The sequence below is a fragment of the Schistocerca serialis genome, chromosome 8, assembly GCF_023864345.2.
Source record: "Schistocerca serialis cubense isolate TAMUIC-IGC-003099 chromosome 8, iqSchSeri2.2, whole genome shotgun sequence".
Taxonomy (NCBI): Eukaryota; Metazoa; Arthropoda; class Insecta; order Orthoptera; family Acrididae; genus Schistocerca; species Schistocerca serialis.
The window spans coordinates 46815268-46834478 of NC_064645.1; the positions used below are offsets into that span (position 1 = coordinate 46815268).

At 43.1% G+C, this 19211-nt stretch overlaps 1 protein-coding gene across 1 annotated transcript in view; it reads right to left on the reverse strand.

Moving 5' to 3' along the window:
- Window positions 1-19211, reverse strand: part of LOC126416336 (uncharacterized) — a 586934-nt gene that overhangs the window by 483472 nt on the left and 84251 nt on the right. The window contains exon 5 of the mRNA XM_050084004.1: window positions 9989-10057. Within this exon, the coding sequence (XP_049939961.1) occupies window positions 9989-10057 (69 nt within the window). The remainder of the gene's footprint in view (window positions 1-9988; window positions 10058-19211) is intronic.

The following is a 19211-nucleotide window of genomic DNA, read 5'->3' on the forward strand; positions in this document are numbered from 1 at the left end:
ACTGACAAGTGATTACATTTTCACACAATTTAGGTGCTTAGATCCTGAGAAATCAGTACCTAGAACAACCACGTCTGGCCGTAATAACGGCCTTGATACGCCTCGGCATTGAGCTTGGATGGCGTGTACAGGTACAGCTGCCATGCAGCTTCAACACGATATCACAGTTCATCAAGAGTAGTGACCGGCGTATTGTGACGAGCCAGTTGCCCGGCCACCATTGACCAGACGTTTCCAATTGGTGAGAGATCTGGAGAATGTGCTGGCCAGGGCAGCAGTCGAACATTTTATGTATCCAGAAACGCCCGTACAGGACCTGCAACATGCGGTCGTGGATTATCCTGCTGAAATGTAGGGTTTCGCAGGGATCGAATGAAGGGTAGAGCCACGGGTCGTAACACATCTCAAATGTGACGCCCACTGTTCAAAGTGCCGTCAGTGCGAACAAGAGGTGACCGAGACGTGTAACCAATGGCACCCCATACCATCACGCCGGGTGATACGCCAGTATGGCGATGACGAATACACGCTTCCAATGTGCGTTCACCGCGGTGTCGCCAAACACGGATGCGACCATCATGATGCTGTAAACAGAACCTGGATTCATCCGAAAAAATGACGTTTTGCCACTCGTGCTCCAAGGTTCGTCTTTGAGTAGACCATCGCCGGCGCATCTATCTGTGATGCAGCGTCAAGGGTAACCGCAGCCACGGTCTCCGAGCTGATAGTCCACGCTGCTGCAAACGTTGTCGAACTGTTCGTGCAGATGGTTATTGTCTTGCAAACGTCCCTATCTGTTGACTCAGGGATCGAGACGTGGCTGCACGATCCGTCACAGCCATGCGGATAAGATGCCTGTCATCTCGACTGCTAGTGATACGAGGCCGTTGGGATCCAGCACAGCGTTCCGTATTACTCCCCTGAACCCATCGATTCCATATTCTGCTAACAGTCATTGGATCTGGACCAACGCGAGCAGCAATGTCGCGATTCGATAAACCGCATTCGCAATAGGCTACAATCCGACCTTTATCAAAGTCGGAAAGTTGATGGTACGTATTTCTCCTCCTTACACGAGGCATCACAACAACGTTTCACCACGCAAAGCCGGTCGACTGCTGTTTGTGTATGAGAAATCGGTTGGAAACTTTGCTCATGTCAGCACGTTGTAGGTGTCGCCACCGGCGCCAACGTTGTGTGAATGCTCTGAAAAGCTAATCATTTGCATATCACAGCATCTTCTTCCTGTCGGTTAAATTTCGCGTCTGTAGCACGTCATCCTCTTGGTGTAGCAGTTTTAATGGCCAGTAGTGTACAAAGAGGTTACCACCTCTAGCGTGACTCTGAGCATTTGACCGAGTGAGATGGTAGAGTTGTTAGCATTCAGGAGGACGTCGATTGAAATCTACATCAGTCCATCCACATTTAGGTTTCCTGTATTTCCTTAAGGTGACCAGGCTATTATGGTATGTTTGCCTTTTGAAGGGCATCACTGATTCCCTTCACTATCGCTTATGTTCTGTATCCAGTAACCTCGGTATCGACAGGACACTAAATCCTAATATTTCTTTTTTTTTTCTTCTGTTCATTTGCAATGGGTCCTGGTTTCGGTGCCTGCACACCAGGTCGACACACACCTGACCGACTGCTGGGAATGGCCAGATATCCTTCACACGCACCTCTCACCTGGCAGCACATGACGTCAGTCTTCCATCTGAGAGGCCGCACCAAGCGCTACCGCTTCGCTGAAGGAACGCTGACCTCCTTAGCATTCTCGCACTGCCATGAGCCATCATGCCGCCGCCTGCTTTTGTGAGGTAGCAACTGCGGCCTGGAGAGTATACGAACACCATCTGCTCGCCGGCATCAATCTCTGTATGATTGTCTTACTCCATTGAGAATGCTGTTGTTAACTGAGCTCTTCTTATTCCACAACTGCCGGAGAGCTGGGAGTACACAACAGATCCTCCTCCTCATGCCGTCCTAAGTCGACCATCCTGGATTTTCCTACTGTCCACAACCCTCACAATATTAAAAAACCCTTCCTCCTGCACACGCCATCTTGAGACGACCATCCTGGTATTTACTTGTGGCCACAGCCTTGACACTAACAAAACAGGCATAAGAAGAAGAATCAAATTACATATTAGATATAATAATTGTGGACACTTACACCATTCATGGAAACATACAGTTCTCATAACACACATGCATCCTAAACGGAAGAATTTAGAGTAACACTGAATACCAGTTACTTTTTATTGTATTTAGTACACAGTTCCCTGATCTATTCAACAGATATAAGAAGAACACCGCTATATGGTATGTTATAATTACAATTTTATCTGAAATACCGTTTGACACAAGTTATAAAGCTTTATGCTTCTTAATATAGGTGGAAACATAAAGCCAAATGAGTGTAGCTGTGTAATCACTACGGAACTAACAACACAGATCTGAATTATGTTTTATCCATTTTACTATTTAGTGATTATTTATTAACTCTAAAGAGGTTTCCCATTATTGGGTTGTTGACTTCCGCTTTTTCTTCGCCTTTTCTATCCAAGTATTTCGCAATTTCCCTTGAAAGGATGGCAGTATCTTAAATATAGTTCTAAATATTAAACGTCACTTTTCTCTATTGTGACAATGTTCTCCACGGACCTCTAGTAGGCTTTTAACTCAGAGCCATATACACAGTTGGAATAGTATAGAACACTACGAAATGTTCCTCGGCTTAGATCCATTAGTACACATTACAGTTAAGTCACAATATTGCTTTGTGAGATTATTAAACATGGTCAACCATGTAAGAATTTATTTTTTATTTTTTGTGAGTTAGTGGCCATGCCGGCAGTTACGTTCAGTGTTGATCTTTAGCCGTCATGTTCACCTTACGTAATAATATAAGGTACTGTTGCTTGAAAGCCCAGAGATTTCGTAGATGTCATAAATTTAGCAAATCTTGATTCACATAATGGTGCTTCAGTATCGGCGAAACTGCCGGAGTTCAACAACAAACGTAACTAGAAAATTTTCTTCACCCTGAGAAACCGTTGAATAATGAAACCCAGCTCACCATCGTCACTGCACAAGCTGGTGTTAGGCGGCGATTACGTAGCACAAGGGGCCAGACTTATTGTCTTAACGAGGGCAAAAGTGGCAAATGGTCACAGGATTGTTTGATTTACGGCGGAGTATCACGGAAACAACAAACAATTTTAACTTGTATAGATCTGAAGAAAGGGTGAAAGATTACACTAATTAAGGCGTACACAGAAGAATGTAATCAGTCATTCTCCCACCGTTCCAATCGCGACTGAAATGGGAAACAAACCTAGTATGTGGTACAAACAAAGGAACCGTGTGTGACGTCTTTAACTGTGGTTCGCGAGTGTTGATGTAGACGCACAATCATGTGTCATTTCTTCAAATCAGGTTTTCTTGCTGTTACATAAATTGTACAGTTGTTGTCAAGATTGGTTCAAATATATATTTCAATGAACTTTAAACTACATCATCTAATAGTTTCCCACGTCCTTAAGCTGAGGCGTTTAATTATGATCGTTGTATTGGTCGGAAGTGTAAATGCTAGATACGTGTATCTCAAATAGTTATCAAGGATTTCGAAACTAAATACTATACTTCCATTGTCTGTTGCGGTAACACAAAGCACGATATAAATTATTAACAGAAATACAGTCTAGACGTAATTCTAAGGAAATTTCAAAACTTGTACTTCAAGTCAATTTTTTGATTGTGTTGACTTTCATTGGTAGCATATAAGGCGTTGTGATAACAAAGATTAGGAATACTATAGTCATGTCTGTCTACGGTTATTAACGCAGCATAAGGTATTTAATCGTTCGTCGTTTGATTTTGATACCGACTCAAAAACTACTGACATCAGTTTAGTTTATTAAAAAGGTAATCTAGGTAAGTTTTAAAACTGTTACATATTTAAACAGCAACTTTAAAACAGTTTTATTAGTATTTGGTATACGTATTAGCATTTTAAGGGCTCTTGTTTTCTCGCATACTTTAATGTTATGGGCAAAAGAAGTTATCTTTCAGCTAGAACTCCTACTGTTGCAAACGTCTTACTACGCGTAAAGCAGTATTCACAGACAGAAAAATAGCTAAAGGTCTATAAGTTTCACAAAAATGAATAAGCCGCATAAGTCAGACATTATTATTCTGTTCGACTAGAAGGATATAGACGAAGAGCAAACTGAGTCGAAGAGCTGAATCAGAACTCACTCAAACTGCCGAAGCCGGCAGGAGTTCCTTCAGGAATAATATGGAGTACAAAGTCGTACCTGGAATATTCGCAAAAAATTCATTGCTGTAGGTGTTGAGTGTCAGCAGCCAACAAGTAAAGCTACATGACATCTGCAGCAGGTAAGAAGAGACCTGATTGTGCTGATGGCCTTAAAGACCAATTTGTGAGTGACTGGATCAAGGTAAAGGAAACCCCACTGGAGCCTCTGTAAATTCCCTAATGTATAGATATTTCAGAATATACAATTGGCACTTCGTGAATCGCCATTAACAACAGAAGTGATTTCATGCATCCATTCAAGTTACTGTTGAAAATCTGAAATATTTTTGTTCTCATTACCAAACACCTTTTTCTCCTGCCACAGGTTTGCTTTTCATATGAGTGGGTGTTCCTCATAATCAAACAAAGCAGCCAACACTCGAGAGGAGCCAAAGACGAGTTTATATTCTTATTTGTAACTGAAGTCAAGAAACATTTTCTTTGTCATTTGCGGCTAAAATCATGAAACACCCACCTTCTGTTATAAAGAAGGGCATCGTTTCCATATCCTATATGGATAATTTCTGTATTGTTGACAGTTCACTACGATCTGAACTTCCTGTTTCGTAAGGCCGTACTTCTGCTCGCTTTATACCATGAAGACATCTACACCGACGCGCCAAAATATTATGAGCACCTGTTTAATAACTTGTTGGTCCATCTTGGGAACGAAATACATTAGTAATTCCGCGCATCATGGAATCTACTGTTTGTTGGTAGGGTTTTCGACGAATGTCACAACAGGTGTCCATACACAAGTCCTTAAGCAGCGGGCCGCTGGTTTGTGTACGCGGTGGCAGCGCACGATAGCGACCCACGAGTTTCACTGGATTCACATCACATCAAGCAAATTTCATGGCGAACGCATCGACGTGAGTACACTATCATGCTCCTTAAACAACTGTAGCACCGCCTGGGTTCCAGACACCGACAATTGTCCTGCTGGATGATGCCGTCACCGGTGAGGAAGGCATAACGCACGAAGGGGTGCAGATGGTCCGCAGCTGTCAGCGTGTCCTCGATTTCGGCCACAGGTCCCACGTGCGAGCGCAGGAGAACTGTCTCACGTAGCACAACACTGCTGCCAGCGGCCTGCGTCGTAGGCGCGCCGCACGTTTCGAGCCTCTGCCGGTCCCGATGACGGCTTTTGTGGAGACGACCGTCGACCTGGCGTAACAAAAACCTGATACACCCGACGAGGCGACACATTTCCATTGATCCACTGTCCAATCTCGAATATCCCATGACCACCGCAATCCTAACTGACGATGTCGTTGGGCCGACATGCGAACACGTAGGCGTCGCGGACAACCATGTCCAACAACGTACGACGAACGCTGAGCTGCTAAACACTCGTGCCTGCACCAGCGTGGTGCTCCTTCGCTAGAGACGCCACATACCGCTACCTGTCCTGCTTTACGGAGCATCCAGCCTAAAAATACCACGTCCTGCGAAGAGTCGTGAACGGCCAACCACTTATCGCCCTGTGGTGGTTTCACTCTAGTTCTGTAGATGTTCCATAATTGCTCACGGCAGTAGCACGTGAACATTCGACCAGATATGCCGTTTTCGAGTTACTATTTCACAGGATCTGCGTAATAGCAGTATTACCTTTGTCAAAGTCGCTTGTGTCGGTGGATTTCCCCATTTGCGGTCCGTGTCGTCGCTAGAATGATACTCCATCCATCTTTGATCCACTTATATACACTACTGGCCATTAAAATTGCTACAGTAAGAAGATGACCTGCTACAGACGCGAAATCTAACCAACAGGAAGAAGATGCTGTGATATGCAAATGATTAGCTTTTCAGAGCATTCACACAACGTTGGCGCCGGTGGCGACATCTACAACGTGCTGACATGAGCAAAGTTTCCAACCGACTTCTCATACACAAACAGCAGTTGACCGGCGTTGCCTGGTGAAACATTATTGTGATGCCTCGTGGAAGGAGGAGAAATCACCTTTCCGACGTTGATAAAAATCGGATTGTAGCCGAGCGCGATTGCGGTTCATCGCATCGCGACATTGCTGCTCTCGTTGGTCGAGATCCAATGACTGTTAGCAGAATATGGAATCGGTGGGTTCAGGAGGGTAATACGGAACGCCGTGCTGGATCCCAACGGCCTCGTATCACTAGCAGTCGAGATGACAGGCATCTTATCCGCATGGCTGTAACGGATCGTGCAGCCACGTCTCAATCCCTGAGTCAACAGATGGGGACGTCTGCAAGACAACAACGATCTGCACGAACAGTTCGACGACGTTTGCAGCAGCATGGACTATCAGCTCGGACACCACGGCTGCGGTTACCCTTGACGCTGCATCACAGACAGGAGCGCCTTCGATGGTGTACTCAGCGACGAACCTAGGTGCACGAATGGCAAAACGTCATTTTTTAGGATGAAGCCAGGTTCTTCTTACAGAATCATGATGGTCGCATCCGTGTTTGGCGACATCGCGGTGAACACACATTGGAAGCGTGTATTCGTCATCGCCATACTGGCGTATCACCTGGCCTGATGTATGCGGTGCCATTGGTTACACGTCTCGGTCACCTCTTGTTCGCACTGACTGCACTTTGAACAGTTGACGTTACATTTCAGATGTGGTACGACCCGTGGCTCTACCCTTCATTCGATCCCTGCTAAACCCTGCATTTCAGCAGGATAATCTACGACCGCATGTTGCAGGTCCTGTACGGGCGTTTCTAGATGCAGAAAATGTTCGACTGCTGCCCTGGACAGCACATTCTCCAGATCTCTCACCAATTGGAAACGTTTGGTCAATGGTGGCCGAGCAACTGGCTCGTCACAACACGCCAGTCACTACTCTTGATGTACTGTGGTATCGTATTGAAGCTGCATGGGCAGCTATACCTGTACACGCCATCGAAGGTCTGTTTGACTCAATGCCCTGGCGTATCAAGGCCGTTATTACGGCCAGAGGTGGTTGTTCTGGGTACTGATTTCTCAGGATCTATGCACCCAAATTGCGTGAAAATGTAATCACATGTCAGTTCGAGTATAATATATTTGTACAATGAATACCCGTTTATCATCTGCATTTCTTCTTAGTGTAGCAGTTTTAATGGCCAGTAGTGTACATACTTTCCTTACTGCGTTACGTCCCCGCAAACGTCATCAGCCGATATTCAACCTCGTGGTGGGCAGTGGTCGTAATGTTTCGGCTCATCAGTGTCAGTAGGATATAGGAATATTTTAGTTATAGTTCCGAGTTATGCAAACAGTAGCCTACATAAATTTGTGAAGGCGTACAACAGTTAATTCTGATCAATTTTTGTGGAATAAGAATTTCTCTGTGAACGTACACTCAACCCTAAAACACTATTCTATATGAAATAGTAGAGACGAAACAGGAGAAGCACCAAACCGCTCACACTTCTGTATAAATAAAAATGTACTTGTAGGGGATTCAGTAGATTTCAGTTCGTGTACAAGATCGTGATAGTTGAGCATTAAAGAAAACTCGTCAATTTCTTCAGTCGTCTTCTTACTCCTTTATGATAAAAATATTTTGCTTATAAAAATCGAGAAGTCTGCCCTCTGTGTGACATCGCTGTTGACAGCGGCTGTTCTTCACAAACTTCAGGGCTGTCTTGCTCGATATGTTATTCGGTATATAATTTACATCACACTCCACATCTCTTTCAATGATACCTGTGTTATCTTCAAATAGTTTCATAGTTTTAATGATTTCCCACATTTAGTGGGAGATCACTGACGCATATTAATAATTACAGTGGACCAGAGACTGCCTGATTTAAACTATGCACATTACAAAAATAGATGTGTGATTATTTGTGTACGCCGCACGTCCTCATAAACCACTGCACCAATTTCAACCAAACTACGGAACATATCCTTCACTATCAGGCAATAATCGCTGTGGGGGTAAGGACCGCCTGCCTGACACAGGTCTGGGGATATGGCGTCATAAACACTCAGACACGTGAAAAACGACCACACGGTGCATGACGTTTAAATTTAGTATTACCAACCCGCTGGCACGATTCTGATAAAATTTGGTAACGATATAGCTCGAGCTCTTAGGAAGATCTCAGGCTACTTTATAAAGTTTCTAGTAGATGTTATTTAGTGATTTGAATACTATTACGTGAATTAAGGAAACATTTACTCGTTGAAGAAGTTATTTACTCTTTGACTTTTGAACTTTGTCATACTTCTGAAAATGCTTTTTTCGGTCGATATTTTCTGCGTAGTACAATTCATAGTAATGAATCTTCAGTGTATTTCAGTCGATACTTGCACACTATTTCTGGCATAATGTGCATGTAGCATAGTGTATAGCTACTACTTTGCACCCTACCAGGTATCTGACAACGAGAGCACTTAGTAACTTGCAATAAATGTTTTACGTAATTTCAAACCGTCATACAATTTTCCTCTGTTACAACCCACAGAATGATGAAAGGAAAATTGTGTATCACTTACTACATTCTCGCTGTTCATGCAGTAAATCTGGTGCATCAGGCATGAAGTCATGATGTTTAAATTTATTACTTCTTTGTTACGTACTCTATTCTCAACACATGTACTAGACAGCATCCATGTATACCGCTGAGTGTATCTAGAACATTATTCATATGGAGAGGAAAGGAGAAGACTGAAAGAGAAAGGAAGGCAAAGGAGACAGAAAGGGTGAGAGGAGAAAAGGTGATGGACATAGAAAGGAAAGAGGAAATGTACAGAGACAGAGATGAGGCAAACAAAGAGAGGAGGGAGTCGCAGCAGCACAGAGAGAGAGGAGTGGGAGGAGATTGAAAGAGAGAGAGGGAAGTTAGAGATGGACATTGACAAGAGGAGGTAGCAGGGCGAGAGAGAGAGAGAGAGAGAGAGAGAGAGAGCAGCATATGAAGGATGGAAAAAGAGTGAGCGAAGGGTGAGATGGACAAATAGACGAAGGAATAGCAGAGGGCTAGGGAGAGGGGTGGGAGGGGATGGACAGAGAGAGGGGAAGAAAGAGATAGACAATGATGGGAGGGAACAGCAGAGCGACAGAGAAAAAGGTGGGAGGGGTGGACAGAGAGAGAGGGGGGGGGGGGGAAGGAAGAGATGGAGAAAGAGAGAAGGGGATATCACAGGGAAAGAGTGAGAGGTGGTTGGTGATGGTCAGAGTGAGGGGGACGTAGGAGATCGACAAAGTGAGAAGGGAATAGCAGAGGGACCAGTGAGGGGCAGGAGAGGATGGAGAGAGTGGGAAGGAATAGATTGAGAAAGAGAAGTGAGAGCATTAGAGTAATAGAGAGAGCGGAGGGAGTTGGTCAGAGGGGGAGAAGGAAGGAATGAACTGAAATAAATACATAAGCGTGCTATGTCGGGTAGTCAGGTAGTTAATAATGAAATACTAAGGTAATTATGGAGAAATCATAACATTTCAAACAGCAGAAATGTGCGCAAACTTGAACAGATGGTACACTTCCATAATATAGTTATTCGTATCAAATCATTCACATGGTTTATTAGGTAAATTTTAGTTGTTCATGACCCTATCTATAATAATAGTAACAGTAATAATAATAATAATAATAATAATAATAATTGTTATTATTATTATTATAGGTTATTAGATAAGTGCAAAAAAGCACATCATCTCTCGACAAAGGAAGGAAAACATCTATACTTACCATAGTAAGGTACAGTGGTAAATTTTTCCACGAAATTATACTTCTCCTTGTTCTTAAGAAATTCCCGCTCTGGAACAACAGAGAAATATTCAATTACATTGTCGTCATCATTGCTTTTCCTCCATATTTGCGTGAGCAAAACATAAAACTACTGAACACTGGGGAAAAGCAAGTGAAACAGTGGACCATGAGCTAAACTTGGTCGGATATATCAGATGTCAGGTATGTCTGATTGAAAGTCAGGTACATAAAAGAATGTGTGTGTAGTATTACAAAACTGTCCTCCATATTTCAGAGTAACCAGAATTCCTCTGACTTTTTCTTCTTTGCTGACACTACACACAAAACCATTTCACCTCTTTCCCTCAAAGAAACACCCAACCACCCACACACACACACATGCCCAATTCATTTCTCCATTCATTCATACATCGTGATCTGAAAATACCATTGTAAAGGACAGAAGTCAGGAGTGTTGAATGGGTCAAGGTAATCACTGACTGGCAGCAGCAGGAACTTCAGCATCGTATGTAAAGTAATATCAGCGACCGGTTACAGCTATCACTCTCCTGCTCACACTGACAATTTTATGAAAGGAGAGAGAGCAGCCTCATTGAAGAGAGAAACCTTTGCTTTTACTCTTACACTATCCAGCTGCTGGTGCTTTTTTTTTATTCTCGCGTAATTCTAACAATACCTTTATTAGCACTGTCCAAATTATCAGTATTTAATGAGTAATTGATCATTTGCATAATATTGATCCTAAAAATAAGAACGACAATAATAGCGCTCGTGGCGTAGGCCGACGTATAAACGTTAGTGGCCGCGCGGAATGGCCGGTCGGGTGTGACGCGCCATGTCCCGGATTGCGCGGCCCTTCCCGCTGGAGGTTCGAGTGCTCCCTCTGGCGTGTGTGTGTGTGTTGTTCTTAGCACACGTTAGTTTAAGTAGTGTGTAGGTCTAGGGACCGATGACCTCAGCAGTTTGGTCGCTTGAGAATTCGTACACAACGACTACAACAACAACAACAACAACAACAAACGTTAGTGACGACGACGAAGAATTCCGGGAACTGCAGGAACGACTGAGCACCTTACGAAGGGTGCGCGGCAACCCGATTCCCGCTCACGGCACAGCGAGCACGTCAGAAAACGAGGAAGAATGCGAAAAGCACTTCGTCTTAGTGTCAAAACACTCGACTGTCTCCGACGCCTCAAATTTGCAACACGCCAAGGCGTAAATTTCACAGTTCGATCATACTTTGCCCGCTTCCCGGGGCGAAGCGCTCCGAATCAGATTCGTGTACAATCATTTGAGAATCAAGGCAGCCGTCAGAAAGCAACCGTTATCAGAGCAATGTACGTCGTGTGCCGCATTTATTCGGGGGTTTTGGTCCGTCTCACAACAGTAGCGGACAAAGCTTCCAATACTTGTGCTGCCAGATTACAATGACTGCTCACATGCTGACCCCGTCGCGTCTTTCAGAGATCTCGTGCGACGAAACCAATACGTCGACAATCCTGCTTAGCGGCGGAGTTGATAAGGATTTGTTGGACTAAGTTGCCTCCGAAATTTGGGGCTGCAATATCACACCTCCGTTCAGCACCTCCTACAAGAACCAGGCAAACCTCGAGTACGACAAAATGGCGCTCCCACGAAGAGGGAGGAACCTACACCGCCACCGAGAATCGGCCGTCGATCGTGACAGGCTCGAAACTTCCCGCGAGGAAACGGGCACCGTAGGCCGGAGCAACTGGCTTTAAGGGGGGCACTCGTATGCCCTGTGCCGCCAATGATACATTACCGAATTTTGTGACCCATTATCTTGGAAACTTTTTAAGGCACCAACTTACAATTTCCCATAATTATTGAATGTATTCTTCTAGATACACTGAACTAGAAATATTACTAAAATTGTATTGTGGGGGCATGCTATTTTTTTTCCAAACACTCAATTTTTTGACAGAATTTTTTAAATAAATGAACTTAAGAACAAAACAACTTAGGATATTTTAATTAGTCTACTTCCATATGCGTTGAATCTCACACTTGGCATGCTACGAAAATTTCATGTCTCTACCATCAGTACTTTTTTAGAAAACGGGTCATTTATTGCAAAAAAGTAGTTCAGAGATATCTGTTACAAGTTCTTATACAGACCTGCATTTCTGCGTCTTTTAAGCTCTAGAATTGCCCTGGCCCACAGTCTGTGTCTTCTTCAGTGTCACAACAGCCCAGTGCTTGCCTCCCTCCTTTTCTCTCTTGCTTCTTTTGTCATTTGCTGAGCAGCTAACTCTACTTCACGTACACGAAGCTCATCCAGTTCCCACAGTCCTTTAGCTGTGTTCTGTCCAAATCTTACCCCTAACTTCTCCAAAACCTTAAGTCTTTCATAATTCCCACCATTAAAAGTTATTACATCATCAGACATTGCTATCTTTAGAGTCATCAGGCCAACAAATACATTTTTAGGCTCACGGGACCAGACAACGTTACTGAAGGACTCATTAACATTCTGGGTCTTCCCATGTAAACACTTCTTTAATAGCTCAGGAGTTGCCAAATCTCTGTAAATACGTTTGATTGCCTCCATCAGTCCCAAAAGAAGAGAATGTTTATGTGTAAATTCGTGCAGGGGCGGAGGTGGACAAAAAGCATGACACGGCTTTTCAGCGGTTGATATTCTATGAAAGAAAGTACTTCGGAAAAATATGCAGGTCTCACATATCTGTTACCCGCAAATTAGCGTTTCTTCAAGTTACTTTTACGCTCAGTCATTTTATTTACGTATAAAAACCAATAGAAGTTGACTTACTACAAAAATAGCCGATAATCACACGTCAACATTCAAAATATAATTTGAAGGTCTCACAATTGTCTGATTTTAATGTATTTTAAACATAGCTGCACAACAGCAACGGTTCCACGTAATAAAATTATAAACAGCCGACCAGTTGCAATGGATAAAGAATTCTTTACCTAGGTTTCAACAAATTTAAATTTGTCTTCTTCAGAAGGTGGCAATTTTACATTAGTATGGATTAATGTACCATCGCCGTTTTTACAAATGTCGGCATAGATCCATTCGTCAAAATTAAAATATATCCCTAGAAATAGGGTTTGTCACGTAAATATAAATTAATACATACTAATGTCCATACTAATGTAAATTTGCCACCTTCTGAAGAAGACAAATTTAAATTTGTTGAAACCAAGGTAAAGAATTCTTTATCCATTGCAACTGGTAGGCTGTTTATAATTTGCTTTTAATGTGTTATATAATGTTCAGGAAAGTCCAAAGTACATTATGGAGTAGAAAACAGAAAACGTCAGATTTCAACGAATTTCACGCACAGGCTGTACGAACGGGACACACGACGCAATTTGGGAGACAGGCGCGCAGCGGGAGATGCGGTAGAATGGCTCTCGCCTGGACCTTCGCCACATCGAAGAAAGGCGTGACGCAAATGATAGCACACAGCACCGACGTGCGGACGGCACGATACACGGCGGAACAGAGGTAGAAAACGGGACCGGGATATTTCTTGCTTGAAGAAGGGGACGAAACAGTGTATGTAAAATGCCCGGTCGTAAATACCAAAGTGGATAGCTAGAATTACCGTACTCTCTTTGCTTGACTCGGGCAGCCAGGCCTCGGTAACACGCGAAGACGTGTTACACAGATGCAGCGCTGGGCGCGGGTGGCCGACATCACCGTTACAACGGCCCAAAGTACGTGGCGCCGTGCAAGACAAATGCGCCGACGTTAGACACCAACTGCAGTTAGATTTTACCTGTCAGTCGCACTCAGTTTCGGCGGTCTTTCTAGCTATCCCATCGCTCGCAGTTGAGATCCTCCTCAGGGTAGATTTCCTGCACACGTATCAGGCGAGTATGCACTTCAAACCGCATGTTTGATGTATTTCTCCTATAGTAAACATGTCATCATTGTAACATTAGAAATAGTTCCTTTGAAATATGTCTGCCGGCCGGTGTGGCCGTACGGTTCTAGGCGTTTCAGTGTGGAACCGCGTGACCGCTACGTTCGCAGCTGCGAATCCTTCCTCGGGCATGGATGTGTGTGATGTTCTTAGGTTAATTAGGTTTAAGTAGTTCTCAGTTCTAGGGGACTGATAACCACAGATGTTAAGTCCCATAGTGCTCAGAGCCATTTGAACCATTTTTGAAATATGTCTTTCTTTCTGTACCGAAAATATGTGCGGTGATACACTGTCAGTTCTCAATTAAACTGAGACTGCCTTTCGGTGTCAAAGCACCTCCACAGATACGTTGTAACCACGCAGGAACGGGAGAAATTGTCCTAGATTTCTCTAATGGATGGGAAACGGAGAATTGAGCATATAAAATGTAGTTAGGTTGTGTAGTAATTGCGCGTTTCGGAGCGCCAGCGCCCGTCGATAAAGATGCTGCGCGTTCTTCTATTTTGTTGTTTATAAACGGCCCGCAGCGGAGACTGTTCTTGCCATAGAAGCGCCATTATTTGATTGTTTTTATTTTTCACACAATAATGTAAGTTTACAGAAGGTACCCTGACAAAGGGGAGAGCCCTACGATCAGTGTTCCAGGAATTTCGGAAAGCACAACCGGCACGGTGAGGAAGGCTCACAGAAACAAGACCGCAGCAGGAGAGCAATCGACGCAGACAGACAGTAACGCCCATAGTGTGGGCCGAGACGTGTAAGAAACAAAGGGAGCAAGTCGAGGAATAGCGGAAAGATGTGCTAAAATACCAGGAAGTTGCCACAGCAAAGACAGCTCATTATCAGCAATTCCTCAACCGAGAAGCAGAACCTACACAGCGGCAGCAGAAAGCTGTCACAGCGCTAGCAGAAAACAACTGCGGTAACGTTGGTAAAGTATTGCATCGTCCCATGAACCCATTGCTATGTCCTCTGTAAAATTAGTCTGAATCTGCATATATGAGAGTACGGCAGAAGCGCCTGCTCGACCAGTGAGTTTCTAAACCGTTATATGAACAGTACACGTGCTGGATAATAAAAAAAAAGTTTATTTGGTGTCGTCCGCTCTAGAAGAATAACCTCTAGAACGAACACTGAGTATCTTATGTGCACGTGAGACCTGATCAAAGTTTAGATGTGGCTAACAGCAAACAGGATAATTTGATATCCTAAGACTTGCTTGTATTTACCTCCCATTCACGCCTCGAGGCTATGTGGATTAACTTCCAATGTTAACCGTGCATCAGCAAATAGAATGAAGTAGAAACTGTTGCATAATCTCAAGGTCTGAGTTGTTACAAATAACAACCCCAACTAAAAGTAGAGTAGACAGGTGACTGGGTACGCAAACTAATAACAACGCCTATCCGAACCAGAGTCGAAACACCTCAAAACCTACGAATTGACCCCTTTATATTCCATCACCTGTGTCAGGATATCACATCATACTAGAAAAGATACTAATGATGACTATCTATCAATTAAACATCTTCTTGACGAAGGTAGTTAAGCGCCCATATTAATGTGCCTTTAAGGAACCTTACTGCCCACAAAAAAAAAAGAAATAATCATACTTTTCTTTTAAAGGCAGTCCGTTGCCCACAGTCGTGTATAGTTCTACAGCACCCTAGAGCCCAAAATTAATATTTTGTCTTAGGAACATAATGGTTGACACTCATATACATTCCTCTTTGTTCAGGATTGTCATGTGACGTTAACGTAAGTTTTATTTTATTTTAGAGGCTCTATACAAGGGCGATGTACTTGAGGACAATATTATGGAAATGGAAGAGTATGTAGATGAAGATGAAATGGGAGATATGATACTGCGTGAAGAGTTTGACAGAGCACTGAAAGACCTGAGTCGAAACAAGGCCCCCGGAGTAGACAATATTCAATTGGAACTACTGCCGGCAGTGGGAGAGCCAGTCCTGACAAAACTCTACCATCTGGTGAGCAAGATGTATGAAACAGGCGAAATACCCTCAGACTTCAAGAAGAATATAATAATTCCAATCCCAAAGAAAGCAGGTGTTGACAGATGCGAAAATTACCGAACTATCAGCTTAATAAGTCACAGCTGCAAAATACTAACACGAATTCTTTACAGACGAATGGAAAAACTAGTAGAAGCCAACCTCGGGGAAGATCAGTTTGGATTCCGTAAAAACACTGGAACACGTGAGGCAATACTGACCTTACGACTTATCTTAGAAGAAAGATTAAGGAAAGGCAAACCTACGTTTCTAGCATTTGTAGACTTAGAGAAAGCTTTTGACAATGTTGACTGGAATACTCTCTTTCAAATTCTAAAGGTGGCAGGGGTAAAATACAGGGAGCGAAAGGCTATTTACAATTTGTACAGAAACCAGAAGGCAGTTATAAGAGTCGAGGGACATGAAAGGGAAGCAGTGGTTGGGAAGGGAGTAAGACAGGGTTGTAGCCTCTCCCCGATGTTGTTCAATATGTATATTGAGCAAGCAGTAAAGGAAACAAATGAAAAATTCGGAGTAGGTATTAAAATTCATGGAGAAGAAATAAAAACTTTGAGGTTCGCCGATGACATTGTAATTCTGTCAGAGACAGCAAAGGACTTGGAAGAGCAGTTGAATGGAATGGACAGTGTCTTGAAAGGAGGATATAAGATGAACATCAACAAAAGCAAAACAAGGATAATGGAATGTAGTCGAATTAAGTCGGGTGATGCTGAGGGAATTAGATTAGGAAATGAGGCACTTAAAGTAGTAAAGGAGTTTTGCTATTTGGGGAGCAAAATAACTGATGATGGTCGAAGTAGAGAGGATATAAAATGTAGGCTGGAAATGGCAAGGAAAGCGTTTCTGAAGAAGAGAAATTTGTTAACATCCAGTATTGATTTAAGTGTCAGGAAGTCATTTCTGAAAGTATTCGTATGGAGTGTAGCCATGTATGGAAGTGAAACATGGACGATAAATAGTTTGGACAAGAAGAGAATAGAAGCTTTCGATATGTGGTGCTACAGAAGAATGCTGAAGATTAGATGAGTAGATCACATAACTAATGAGGAAGTATTGAATAGGATTGGGGAGAAGAGAAGTTTGTGGCACAACTTGACCAGAAGAAGGGATCGGTTGGTAGGACATGTTCTGAGGCATCAAGGGATCACCAATTTAGTATTGGAGGGCAGCGTGGAGGGTAAAAATCGTAGAGGGAGACCAAGAGATGAATACACTAAGCAGATTCAGAAGGATGTAGGTTGCAGTAGGTACTGGGAGATGAAAAAGCTTGCACAGGATAGAGTAGCATGGAGAGCTGCATCAAACCAGTCTCAGGACTGAAGACCACAACAACAACAACAACTTTTTTTCTGAATATCATTATCGAGGTACTTAGATTTATACATTCAGCCACATTAACGTAGACTGACCACAACTGAAATCTTGCCAAAAACTCTAGAACGTGTAAGATCACATTGTCAACAGTTATCTCTGTTTACTCTTTTTTTGTTTTGTTTTGTTTAGAACCACAGATGCAGAAGTGGTGCTCATTTATAGTACAGGTTTTATTTTATTTTTTGCTTTTTTGTGTATTGTTTGTAGATTTTAGGGACTCAAATAAGGATCACAATGAATCTTTTATATTTTTGAACATTGTATTAATTACACAGACATTTAAAGTCTATCAGGAACTCAAGACTGAAAGAGTATGCAACCCAGCAGGTCTCACCAGCTAACTCCCACAAACATTAAATCTGCAGGATGTAAGGCAGTATCCGACACATACCTCGCTTTGCCTGTACGGCGTTATTTGTACACGTAATCTATTGTGCATTTTGAAATCAGTTAAAAGTGTTCCTCAATGGCGGCCGCACTCAGCCAGCTCCGCTCGAGACATCGAAACGAGATTTTGGCGAACGATGGCACACAAGAAGGAGAGTACTTGGCCAATTCGTTAACACACTGATCTAGGACGATATATGAGAAGTTGTACTATTATGTTTCATTCATTCCAGTGACTGTAATTCTTTAAGAGTTATGGACAACTAGTGAGTCAACAGTTTCTTAAGCCGGCCATTGTGGCCGAGCGGTACTAGGCGCTTCAGTCTGTAACCGCGCGAACGCTATGGTCGCAGGTTCGAATCCTGCCTCGGGCATGGATGTGTGTGATGTCCTTAGGTTAGTTAGATTTAAGTAGCTGTAAGTTCTAGGGAACTGATGACCTCAGATGTTAAGTCCCATAGTGCTCAGAGCCATTTGAACCATTTGAGCGAACAGTTTCCTAGTATGAAAGTAAACATGAAATTTCTTCTATCTTACCACAAACCGACACAATGACTTTTATTGTAAGCTATTGAGCTTTCTGGTCGCCAATTACGTATTTAATGAGACACTCCGTTTCAAAATTCTGTCACAATAGCTGCTGAAAAAATGAGTTTGTGCAATTTACATTGTGTTTTGGCAAAAGAAGGGCTATCAACCCTGTCAACAAGAGAAATGTTGCCGTTACTCGTAAATGGTGATGCTTCTTCGAATGAGAAAAGGTTAACAAACACACAAAAATAAATCGCCCATTGTGTAGCAAGTAGATAAGCTTGTTTTACTTTCCTGCTTTGCTTCTAGATCACACGATTTTACAGTATTCCTTACTTCCTTATTCACTACCCTCACCACGAATCGTCTGTCCCTTCCTACGATCTGAAAACACTGTGGAGGCAGAAGATACACTTCGAGTGACTAATGGTGCACCAGTTATTCAACTGTGCATTGTTCTTGGCAAAAGAATAAACAAAACAAAAAGTATACAGATATATGTAGCTGATAACTATTATGAACTAACGAAAAGAGATAGAGTACTTAAACAACGAAGAACGAAACACTAGTCATAGTACAGTGGGGGCCGTTACTGACTGGATGTAATACTATAAAAATTTAGATTTTTATATTTCAACTGATGTTCGCCAGTGCCGTCTGCCTGGCGGCTAGATTCAGCTCACGTTGCATTATACCGGGCAGAACCACTTCGAAACTCACGTGTTGAACCATCAGCTGCTAAACTCACGTGTTGCTGACGATGTAACGCTACCGAACCGCGCGTCTACAATTTGCTTGTGCAATAGGGAGGTTTGCAGGTGGCCACGTAGGGGTGGAGCCGCGGCCAGCCCCCAGGAGCGGACACGTCCTCCGTTCTCTTCTGCATCCGACCCGGCTAGACTCTCTCCTCCCCTGCTCTCTTGGGCAGCAGCCCATTCAGGTTCGGCAGCTTCT